Below are 11,930 nucleotides of genomic sequence, written 5' to 3'. Positions count from 1 at the left end.
GGATATTCTAACTCTAAAACCTCAACCAATTTCCCATAAAAATCGTTTGACACGTCACTGTAGTTTGATCCCTTTATGCAAACACCGCTGTTCATTATCTTTCTGCTTCTCCCATAACCCTCAGTGTGAAACTTGTAACCATTTACAAAGTAGCTAGAGTAGGCATTACCAACCGGTAGAGGTCCCTTTGCTAGTTTTGTAATGAATCTGTTACCAATATCGATTTCCGAGCTTCGAGCCTATGGGAAATAGTAATGACACGAGTGAGATCTAATAAATGTACATTGCATGTTGTGTACATTGAAAGTAACTTACATAATATTTGAACCATTTTGCAAATTCAGCGTCCAGTTTTGCATCAACTGCAATATCAGTCAAATTGGGATTTTGAAGCCGCAAAAGATTGATATATTTCCTGTTTATGAATGAACAAAATTAGCATAAGTATGATTTATCTACGCCCCACACGGGGTTTAGACTGTCTACAATATGTATACTTACTGTACAAATGGTGTAATCTCTTTGCAATTCAACAAAATATAAGTTTGAGCCGCTCGTATCTCTGCATCAGTCAATCGTCTTTTTTTTTATTTACCAATCGTACGCCCAGGATAGGTGAAAATTGTTAGATTTCCTTCAAACTCAGATTCTATTCGATCTCCTCCGTCATCGTTACGTGGCACTCTCCGATGCTTGGTGAAAACATGTGGTTCAATTTAATGGTTTTTTTTTAGAGAATAGTATTAAATTAAGGATAATATAGTCAATTTACTTAATAATTTGTTATAACTAAGACAAATTTAATGATTTTCTTAAGAGGCGTGAAATTTCAAATGTGACAAGTATTATGGAACAGAGATAGTAATATTAATTTAATATTCAAAATTATTTCTAATAAATTCTAAACTATAATTTAATTATTTCATAAATATTACAAAAATACAATTAATATAATTAAACTATAATTTTGCTTAGTTTTATTTTATAATATGTGCTTATATTAACTATTAAATGATCCACATAATTCTATTGGAATTAAATAACTCATCGTACATTATTCTTAAAAATATTTAAAACTTAATCATTTAATGTAAGAACCAAAACAACTAAAGTTATTGAATTGAATAGTAACGATTTTAGTAACAGAAATGCACATTAAATAGGAATAGAATAAAAAATTTAAGAAACTATTTTCATCTAAAAAAAGATTCAGGACAATAATTTAATAAAATATTGTGAAAAATGTAAAGCAAGAAAAAAATTATGATAGGAAAAATTGTAATTTAATAATAATACTTTCTCAATTCCATATTTATAGCTTAGTTTGACGTTCACATACATTAAGAAAAACTAATTAATACAATTAAATTATATTTTTTGTTTAATTTTTCTCAAAAATATCTCTTTATAATATTAAATGATATATATACAATATGGAATATAAATATACACTAAATAGAAATATATTAAAAAATTAAATAATAAATTATCTTTTAGAAAAGAAATAAGACTATATTTTTGTGATAGACGAAATAAAAAAGTGATTCTATACATGGGATAGTGGGAGTCTAAAATACATATATGAGTTCAAAATTTGATGAACCATGTTCAAAAAATAGCAGATGCCACGCTAATGTATCAACTGCTTCGTGACTCGATTCTTATCTGGGCCGAGTCCATCGGTGGGTGGTGGTTGTCTCATATGTTGACTTTTCTCCGTTCATAAATGAAAGTGAGATTTGATTCCTTAAACCTGGCGGTGGTGTAGCTTCCTGTCAAGCTTCGTCCCCAGCTTCCTCTTATTTCTTTTCTTTTGGTAATTTTAAAATGTGTTTATTTTTTTATAATGAATAATTTTTGAATATATAATATTCATTCTATTTTAAAATATAAGTCGTTTTGTGTATTTTAAAAAATAATAAACGATATTTTTTTTAATGTTGTCCTTGTTTATAAGTAGTAATAAATAATATTTTTCTAATATTGTCTTTATTTATATTAAATACAATAAATACTTCACAAGCAACTATTAGTTTTGAGATAAAGAATAATTTGATCAAATTACCTTTGAGTTTGTTATAATCTAGAAGAATTAATTGCTTTATTAATTCTTATGCATAAATTTTAAAGGACTTCTATTTTAGAACAGAATGAGTAAATTCAGGTTACACAGCTTAAGAGATGAGTGATTTATCCACTGAACTAATTGATAGTTGGTTTTGGTTGATTCCTTTTAATAAATATTATTGAAAAAATAGAATATTATTTTTTACTGTTTGATCAATAATATTCTTCTAATTCATTTCACCTCTTATAATTTTGAAAAAAAAAAAATCCTAACAAAATTATTTGTCTTTAAAAGTTTTTAAATGATAAATTTACCAATTTTTCAAAATTTCTTGAAATATTCATAATTATGCATTAAAATGTGTTAAAGTTTCATTAAACCTATTTATAGATCAAATCTATGTAAGATGTCAAATTTATAAAGGTTGAATTTGTTAGATTGGTTATATTTATGGTAGACCAACATTTTTGAAACGTTACACATAGTGTTGTCTCTTTTTTTTTTTTTAAATCTTCTGTCACGATAAACATAATACGATAAAATTGATTACATTAAATATATTAATTTAGTTAAATTTTTATTTTAATAGAACTAATTATAATTTTTCCAATTTAATTTGATTTTTATTATTTAAATTGATAAATTCAAGTGTCACAGAAATTAAACTGATTGAATTAAAAACTAAGTTAAAATTGAAAAAAATAAATCAAATTAAATCACTTTAATTCGAATTGATTCAATTTTTATAAATAATTTTAGTTCAATTTAAATGACCAATTCGGCAACACCTTTTGAAACCAGTAAAAATTCTATCTCTATTAATTGCAGCATTAGCGACATAATATATTTATATTTATTTTAGAATTTGGGGGAGTTTTCTTATGAATATTAAACACTAATGTTTAACTTTTACTTAAATTTTTTTGACAATCAGCTCATTATTTTTTTTCTCTTTATTCAGCTAATTAAAAAATTAATTTAATTTTTTTTCATTTTAAGTTAATCAGCTAATTAAATAACTATTTTTAATAAATAAATATTTATAATTTAAATTGCTATTACTTTTAATTTAAACTGCTATATAAACGGCTAAAAGCTAATAACTGTTAAAACAGATAATATTATCCATAACTTATATTTTTAAAAATTCAATTTATACCTATTAAGTCGTCTGAACCAAATATACTGAATGCACTCTTTTTTAAGTTGTTTTCATATCGTTTGGTTGAGAATGCTAAGGGAGAGGGTCCACCCTACTTGTGCAGTTGTGTGGAATTCATCCACCGCGTCTTCTATCAGCCATCGAAGTTTTCTTGTCTGTGTATTATCCATGTTACGACGGCACCCGATAAAACAAAAAGGAACCCCATAATAAAAAGCCATGATAGACCCACTAACGGTTCTGATTGAACGGGTTTGCATCAATCTAATCAGAAAGACCAATCCTGCGGTTTTGATTGATGGGATTGACTAGCTAAGCCTGACACTTGTTAACACTGTATTATTATTATAACAGAGTGGCTGCTGCTGCTGATATATTGATCCAGTCCACTTTTGTTTTTTCTTTTTTTCCTTCTTCTTTTTTTCCTTCTTCTTTCCATGGGTTTCTGTGCACCCAACTGAGATGAAGCAGCAGAGTGCATGTTAGTTTAAGCAATCTTGAATCTGGTACGAGTCTTGCTCTCTTCCTTTTCTTTTCTTCAATGAGAAAGTTTTGTTCTTTTTATGGGTTTGTGCAGATTGAAATCTTTATTTTCTCTTGTTATTAGTTCTAATTACCTTTTTTTTAGTTTTTGATTGTGGGTATTGAAAAATATTGTGATTTTATATTTTATGTTTGGGAATAGTATTGAGATTATATTTGGGGTTTTTGGGTTAGCCCATTTAATTGAAACAAACTTAGATTTTTAGGTTGATTAAGGGTTTGTTAATATAAATTCTAGCCAAAATCTTCCAAGAAGAACATCGTGGATTAGCTTGAGGATTAGTTATAGTTTCTGCTTAATATTCAGGTTTGGGATCTTAAAGTTGCCTTTAGGAGGTATATATGAGGAATTTTTGTCTTGAGATGTTTGACTTTATAGAGGGTAAAGGTTGCTGGTATTCAATTCTCTTACGTCTGGTGTGAGTTCTTTGAGTAAATTTGTGACTGAAATGTCCTATACTTGTTATGTTTGAAAAAACACTGTAATTTTGTAAATCCTCCCTCCCCTCTCCCTCTTTTCTTTGTTTTTTAGTTTGGGAGGGATGTGTTGAAATAAACGGTTATTTTGGCAAAGAAAGAAAAGTTAAGTAGAGGTTAATTGAGATGTGGGCACATAACTTATTTTTTGGACATCAGAATGCTTTTCATAAGACAGTACCTAATTCCTGTAAAATTACAGGTTCAACTCGTTTACCATTGGACCTTTGAGAAAGAACTTGATAATGGATCATGAAGAGAAGCTATGTGCAGAAACTTGGGCAAAATCTTCATCTTCTGCTGATGAATTACCAAAAGACATGTCTGCCAGCAAACCATCCTTCAACAATTTCAATTTCAATTTGCAGCAACAACAGAAATGGCAAGATACGTCTATCTACAATCTCAGGATTGTTCCACCTTTCCAAGAATTTAGCCCACAATCAGAAACTCAAACTTTACATCCTTCAGATTGCAATGATCAAATGAAAATCATGGATCAAGATGACAACCAAATTAATGAGACCCTTCAAAGCAACAAAATCCAGGATTGGGATCCTAGGACCATGCTTAACAATCTCTCTTTTCTTGAGGAAAAGATCCATCAATTACAAAATTTGGTGCATTTGATTGTTGGCCGGAGGAGTCAGGTTTTGGGACGGCCAGATGAACTTGTAGCTCAGCAGCAGCAGCTCATCACTGCTGATCTCACTTCGATTATTGTTCAATTGATCTCTACCGCAGGTAGTCTTCTTCCATCTGTCAAGCATACACTTTCTACAATCACACCTGCTGGACAGCTTGGGGGGATTCTTTTTCCTTCTGGGGCAGGAATGAATGGTAGTACACAACCTCAACAAAATGCTGGAAGTAAAGTTTCTGAACAGTCTAACCAGATGGATGTTACTGTTAATTGTGGGACTGAGCAGAACTACTCTATCGAAGAACATGAATTGAAAGACGAAGAAGATGCCGAGGAAGGAGAGAATCTTCCACCTGGTTCGTATGAGATCTTACAACTAGAAAAAGAAGAAATACTTGCACCACATACTCACTTTTGCACAGTATGTGGAAAAGGGTTCAAGAGAGATGCAAATTTACGCATGCATATGAGAGGTCATGGTGATGAGTATAAAACCCCTGCTGCACTTGCAAAACCCAACAAGGAATCTAGTTCAGAAACAGTGCTCATAAAGAGGTATTCCTGCCCCTATGCTGGCTGCAAGCGGAACAAGGATCACAAAAAGTTTCAACCTTTGAAGACTATTTTGTGTGTCAAAAACCATTACAAGAGAACTCATTGTGACAAGAGCTATACTTGTAGCCGGTGCAACACCAAGAAATTCTCAGTTATTGCAGATCTCAAAACTCATGAGAAGCATTGTGGCAAGGATAAATGGCTTTGTTCGTGTGGTACGACCTTTTCAAGGAAAGACAAGCTTTTTGGACACATTGCTCTCTTCCAAGGTCATACTCCTGCAATTCCTCCTGATGAAACGAAAGCACCATCTGCCCCATCTGATAAAGGGGATGACAAGACTGTTGGTATGAACTTTAGCTTTGGCCCTGGTGGTGCTAATGGAAGTGGAGCTCAAAATATTATGGATGTGAAGGTTGGTGTGGATGATTCTGTTAGTTATTTTTCACCATTGAACTTTGATACCTGTAACTTTGGTGGGTTTCATGAGTTCCCTCGACCTCCATTTGATGATTCAGAAAGTTCATTATCTTTTCTTATTTCCGGTTCTTGTAATTACAATCAAAAAGCTGGAGGGGACCCTAGTGCTAATAATCTTCAGCAACGTTTCTAGATATTTTGCTATTTGATTGTATTATTTATCCTAGAGTTTCTAATTGATGTTATATTTGTAATTGGAGGATGTCCATTGTAATTGCATTAGTTTAAATAAATTCTCCTCTTTAGCCATTCAATTGATTTTTTGTAGAATATTATTTTTCAGTGACATTGGTTTGTTAAAGAAGACCAATGATTAGCCCACCTGAAGGGCTCGTGTAATTCTCTCTTTATTTGCCTTTTTCTTTCTTTTTTCAAGCTTGCTACTTAAAATTTAAGAAAGAATTCAATTCCTGCACTGACTCTGCTGCTTTCACATGTATATTACAAAGACATGGATTATGGACAGAAAAATCATGCAAGAAAATGGAATAAACAGCTCTTTGATTTATAATGTTGTCTGCCTGAAGCAGGATCTTATCCTCCTTTTCCCTAGTCCCTATTGAATGGGGGGGGAAACAGATGAAAAGAAACGTAATAAAATTATGCAATGAAAAGTCAGGAATTTTGCCATCAAACTTAAATTTCAGATAAATATATATGATTAAGATGTTGATAGAGAGCTTATATTTTTTTTAAAAAAAAAAAAGAAGAAAAAAGAAATTGTAGATAGAAAGAAGAGGTGGAGTAGCATGTTGGGTAGGTGTTACTTTCCTTGTGGAAATATTCAGTGCATTACAGCTATTATGGTTGCCCACCAACTCATCTAGACAACTGTTACAAAAATGTGGGAGTCCCTATTAATTAGAATCAGGCTCCCTAATTAGATATTAATACATAATTATAAAATTAACGTTTTCAGGGAATTTCACAGTTGAAATTTCTAGAATTATGGGTAAGTGTTGCTTCTGCCTCCATAATCATAAAGATAAGTTCAGTAATTCACCTGTCTTTAATTCTTAAAAAGAAAAAAATGTCTTCAGTTTCATGTCTTAGGTCCATTAGTATGGCAGGAATAGTGTCAAAAGTTCTGCATAGAAATACTCTACCATGGTAACTTCAATGGCTTTTTCTTCATAGCATACAGAAAAGTATAGTAGAAAAGCATTAGCTACGCAAAAAATGCAGATATACAGTTTGTTTTAATGGATTGAACGACTTATCTGCCCATAATGAGAATTATGCAGCAGAATGAGCTTCAAACCCTTTGCAGGTTCTCCCTTAATAGATTTCTTTGAAGGGCTCCTGTAGTACTTTTCTTTCAACACTATATCATCCAATACAGACCATGTCTGCCCTCTAGGAGAACTATCTGCCCACAAGAACCTATCTGAGAAAGGGTTCACAAGACTATCTCGGAATTCTTTAGCTGTCTCGCAAACCAAGCCCTGAAGCAACAAGAAATATATAGCTTTATGAGAAACATAGAGAGAAGATAGTCTGGCAATGCTATTTGTGCTGTTGTTTAAAAGAAAAAAAAATATTTCATTGAGGTGTGTTATAAGGTGGGTCTCTTTTCAAACAATTAAAAACAAAACCTCAACGCCAAACAGACACATAGAAGATTAGTTAGATTCTTGACTATGGTACCACCTCTGCCATGGCCTTGATCTTTAGAGTTACTTCATTGCTAAGAAGGACAAGCTGTCCATCACTGTTCATTTTCCTATAAGAAAGAGCACATTCAAGAATATGGTCTTCTGTAGTTGGTGAAACAATTTCAAATAAACTCCCATGAGGTGAAAATGAGACTGAGCTTCCTTTGCTGAATTGTGATGCGGGTGAAGCAGGAGGGGTAGGTGCAATTGGCCTTGCATCCTCCAATGAGCTCTGAACATGAATCCACCATTTTGTTTTCACCATACATTCTTCTAGCCATTTTAAAACCAAAGATGCTTCTGTTGTTCTCCTGAATAGTCTACCACGCTGGTTCAAAGAATCCAGTGCCCGTATGACTGAACAATTAAGCAATTAATGCTTGTCAGAAGATAAATACTTAACGAATATAACCCTAAAATGTTTATATAATAAGAGAAATGGTGATATTAATTACCCATTCTTGGAATGATTAAATGAGTCCCCTTAAGACCTTGTAAAAGCTGTAATGACTTCCTCGATTCCTTGTCTAGAAGAGATGTTGTATCTGCTATCATAGTCCATCTCCCCCTTCCATCTCCAACAGATTCAATCTGCAAGACATTTCAAGTATTTACAATTAAACGCGTATAAAAAGAATGAAACATTGCAACAGAATTATTCTAGTCATTTTCTACTTACAGACGTGGAGTTCTTCTGAGTATATTTGATAGAATTGCTGCTTCTAGCAGCACCACCAGGGATTGAAGCTTCAGATATGCTCTTTCCGGGGGAATTGGTAAATAATGATTGGAAGGGAATCCTTCCTAACCTAGCAGCAGCAGTAGGGACTGAATCTTCGGATATGCTCTTTCCAGTTGAATTGGCAAGTAATATTTGGAAAGGAAGCCTCTCTTTTCTTCTTTGCTCTGGCATGTTGTCTCCTTCCAACTTGATTTGGTTCCTTGAAGTTAGTCTTGCTGATTTCCTCTGTTGGAAGAACTTTGGTGTCTGATTCTCTTTGTCTGAACTGGCAATCATGTCTTCTCCTGATCTAATAACGGGGCTAAAAGTAATTTTTGGAGAGGATAATTGAATATCTTCTATTTTACCCTTCTTTTTCGAGAATTTCAGAACAGAAGTATTTGGGATATGATTCTCCTTATCTGGAGTAAAGAGTTGTTCATCAATTGCTTCTGCACCAGAAAAAAGAGCCCTAGTAATTGATTTACTTTCTACATCCTCTTGATTCACCCACTCAACACCAGGATCAACATCAACCATTCTGATTCTTCTCCTACCAGTACTTGTTTGAAGCTGAGGAGCCGTAGCAGGTTTACCTCTTCTTGACCATATGTTACAGGAGCTGGATTTTTTCTCTGACCTGGTCTCAATTGTAGGGAATGCAGATTCTGGCGTCTGGCTTTGCTTGCTATCTACAATCTCATAGAGAACTTCGCCAAAAGGCAAAGATGAGTTCACAGATTCTGTTGTGAACACGCTCTGTGCATAGTCTTTTCTTGAAGGACTTGAGTTTTCTAGTTCATCAAATGTTTCAGTGGTCTCAGGATCTTTAGCACATACAATTTGTGGGCTCTCCAGCCCATTCAATGTTTGGTTCTTTGCCAAATTCTCTTGGTTTTCTTGTTCATATGATGGATCCAAATCAGGAAGATGCAGTGGAGTCTGGTTTTCTTTGTTGACTTGTTCATGGTTTGTGTCTGAAAGATCTTCTTCCGACAAGGACAACTTCACATATTTTATTGGAATACTATCCTCCCTCAACAAGCTCTGATTTTCAATTTCTTTTAGCATTTCCGATAATGAATTGATTTCTGATTTCTGATCAGATGATAAAGAATCTGAGTTCACCTCAAACTCAACATTGGATTCTTGTCCTAATACTGTCATGGAAACGTCAGTGTTTCCTTTCTCCAGCAATGATTCTTTAGCAGAATAGTATTCTGGGCTCTGCAATGCTCCCTCAGCAGCTTTAAGATTCAATTCATTATCATTTGTAAATGGTCCTTCTATTTCTTCATTCCCACCCTGAACATCATAAGAATTCATGTTTTCTGACATTAAAGATGCTGATGGGATCCGTTTCTTCATAATTAACACAGGATTCTCATCAGAAAATAATAAGACCAAACCTTCCAAAATAGAATCTATAGATTGAATTTTTCCATTTACAGCAGAAACAGAATTCATTTGTGGACCACAAAATATTATATACATATAGATAAAAAGGAATCAATTAAACCTTTTGAAGTATTTTCTACTGTTATTGCCATAATCATTGAGTCTCTCACCTGATATGTTTCTTTTGCTTTCTTTTGAACTTGTTCATTTTCAGTTACCAACAAATATTCATTCTGTACAATTCAAGTATAAAGAAACACATCACCCAAAATATTTCTTTAACATTTTAATTGCCTCAAAAATAAATTCATGAATTCACTCACCTGAGACAGTTTTTCAGCATTTTCATCTTCTTTCTCTTCAATCATTGCTACATCGGACGTTGATACAAATGTATTTTCTGTATCATATGCAGAGCTCAAAGGAACCCAATGCAACCTATAGACTCTAGTTGAGCCACCAACTCTTATTGTATCACCCTCATTCAGCTCTACACGAAACCCTGGTTCAATCTTCTTCTCCGAAACCCAAGTCCCATGAACTATTCAAGACCCACAAACCCATCAAACACTAATGAAAATGGCAAACTTAAAAGTTTTCCGGAAGGAATAAGAAGAGAACAAGAATGTATAAATATTCAATTCTAGAAAAATTAACCCAAAAAATTAAGAAATACGCATAATAATGCAATAACTCGTCAAGAACAAAACCGCTGTAAAAGAAAAATCGACTCCATAATAACTCCAAAGATCGAAGTAGAGAACTGGAGCGAGAACCCATGAACCATATCAAACTCTAGAAAGCTACCAAACTATTAAAAATTAAAGAAATGAACAATAATCCCAAGAACTAGAAAAACCATTAAAATTCAATGATAAATTAACTAATAAAATGCAATTCAAAACTGAACTAACCAGAAGATAAATCGGTAACAAATAGTTTTCGCGCGGAGAGCTTTGAGTTGATTTGAAGGTGGAATCTACTAATGCTTGGATGCATTAACACAATATTGCAATCTGGGTGTCGACCAACGATCAAGATCTCCTCAGCTTCCCCATCTGGGTTTTCCACATTTTCGACGTTGGCGATCAAATCAAGCTCCAAAGGTGGTGGTTTGTTCATGACAAAAATGTTCTTGAGAATCGCACCGTTCTTGATTACCGTGAAAACTGGAATCTTTTTTTCATCCTCTTCAGGTTTTTTATCTCGATTGGTACTCATTGTTAGGGTTTAATCAATTCTCTCTCTCTCTTTCTTGGATTTTTCCAATGGTAGAAAAAGAGAGCGGAAATTCTTGGAGAAATTGGGGAAATTTTAGAAGGTTTATAGTAGGGGTCTCTTCCGAGGGGGAAAATAATGGTGGGATTTTGATTTTGAAATTTGTTTTAAAAATTATGAACGTTGAGATTTTGTTTATTAATATAACGGCTATCTATATGCAGGCATGTCCCACCTCTTCTTTTTGAAACGAGAATCAAACCGGACCTAAACTGTATTGCAGATGAATAGAAATCAAATCAGAACCGTCTGTTTAAAATTTTAAATCGGAATCAGCGGTTCAAAAGCCGGTTAAAGTTCATGTAAATGCTAAAAATCTGAACTTGAACTGGACCGGACCGGGAATTTTATATTTGCTTTTTTTTTTTCCAACGTGCATTGCACGTTATTTGTACTCGTTCACTTTTACTCGTTGTAAGTAAATATAACTTAAATTATACACGTGGATACCCGTTATCTGTACTCTTTATACAATTTTGCTTTTTTCTTGATTTATTTCAAAAGTTTATTATATGTATGATAAGATATTGAGAAACAAAAAAATAGATAGATAACTTGGTATTTTCTATTTAAATATTTACTATAACTTTTCACACTTGTTTATGTTAAAAATAATGATATAAATTATTCATTACAAATATTAGTTACGATTGTTCCCTTTACCCCGGTCAATCTCCTTCTCCCTTTTGAAGGGTTGCTGTATTAATATGTGATTCAGCCTTTTTCAATAAACTGTTTCACTGCAAAGTTGATATTAGTATCGTTATTACTTTGAACATTGTTATCTTTTTAAACTTATTGATGAAAATTTTAAACGTATTTTATTACCTATTTGGTAGCAAGACCTCTTTGTAGACGACGTCCTTTGTGTATGTTGCATCCTTCTTTTTTTTTTATCTGACTTTACAAGGACTTTTGTTGTGGACATCGATATCCCTCTTGACAGTGCC

General features: G+C 33.0%; 2 protein-coding genes across 4 annotated transcripts; one reads left to right on the top strand and one right to left on the bottom strand.

The window, feature by feature from the left end:
• The first annotated feature begins 3,381 nt into the window (after positions 1–3,381).
• Positions 3,382–6,182, top strand: STOP1 (C2H2 and C2HC zinc fingers superfamily protein). The gene is made up of 2 exons (XM_012225705.3): positions 3,382–3,736; positions 4,453–6,182. Exon 2 carries the CDS (start codon positions 4,496–4,498, stop codon positions 6,059–6,061), a length of 1,566 nt encoding a protein of 521 aa, XP_012081095.1. The 5' UTR covers positions 3,382–3,736; positions 4,453–4,495; the 3' UTR covers positions 6,062–6,182.
• Positions 6,183–6,668: 486 nt separating this feature from the next.
• Positions 6,669–11,076, bottom strand: LOC105641209 (forkhead-associated (FHA) domain-containing protein). Of its 3 annotated transcripts, none has more exons than XM_012225702.4 (7): positions 10,617–11,076; positions 10,026–10,243; positions 9,873–9,935; positions 8,263–9,666; positions 8,039–8,174; positions 7,579–7,940; positions 6,669–7,373 (listed from the first exon to the last, which is right to left on the bottom strand). In XM_012225702.4, the coding sequence occupies exons 1-7, from the start codon at positions 10,921–10,923 to the stop codon at positions 7,128–7,130; spliced, it is 2,736 nt and encodes a 911-aa protein (XP_012081092.1). In that variant the 5' UTR covers positions 10,924–11,076; the 3' UTR covers positions 6,669–7,127. The 3 variants fall into 3 exon arrangements, with proteins under 3 accessions (XP_012081092.1, XP_012081093.1, XP_012081094.1); XM_012225703.4 differs by having other exon boundaries at positions 8,263–9,609; positions 10,617–11,075; XM_012225704.4 differs by lacking the exon at positions 9,873–9,935 and having other exon boundaries at positions 8,263–9,609; positions 10,617–11,075.
• Between the last annotated feature and the right edge of the window lie 854 nt (positions 11,077–11,930).

This window comes from Jatropha curcas, chromosome 9, assembly GCF_041381405.1.
Source record: "Jatropha curcas cultivar XTBG-Jc1 chromosome 9, XTBG_Jcur_1.0, whole genome shotgun sequence".
Classification (NCBI taxonomy): domain Eukaryota; kingdom Viridiplantae; phylum Streptophyta; class Magnoliopsida; order Malpighiales; family Euphorbiaceae; genus Jatropha; species Jatropha curcas.
This window is presented reverse-complemented; position numbering and strand designations above follow the sequence as displayed.

What these genes read in the sequence shown, in the direction of transcription:
- LOC105641209 (XM_012225702.4), bottom strand. Translation starts at nt 10,923, where the DNA reads ATGAGTACCAATCGAGATAAAAAACCTGAAGAGGATGAAAAAAAGATT. An exon ending in ATGCTGAAAAACTGTCTCAG is followed by an intron (nt 9,936 to 10,025) that starts GTGAGTGAATTC and finishes TGAATTGTACAG; the next exon opens with AATGAATATTTGTTGGTAAC. An exon ending in AGATCAAGGCCATGGCAGAG is followed by an intron (nt 7,374 to 7,578) that starts GTGGTACCATAG and finishes TTGTTGCTTCAG; the next exon opens with GGCTTGGTTTGCGAGACAGC.
- STOP1 (XM_012225705.3), top strand. Translation starts at nt 4,496, where the DNA reads ATGGATCATGAAGAGAAGCTATGTGCAGAAACTTGGGCAAAATCTTCA.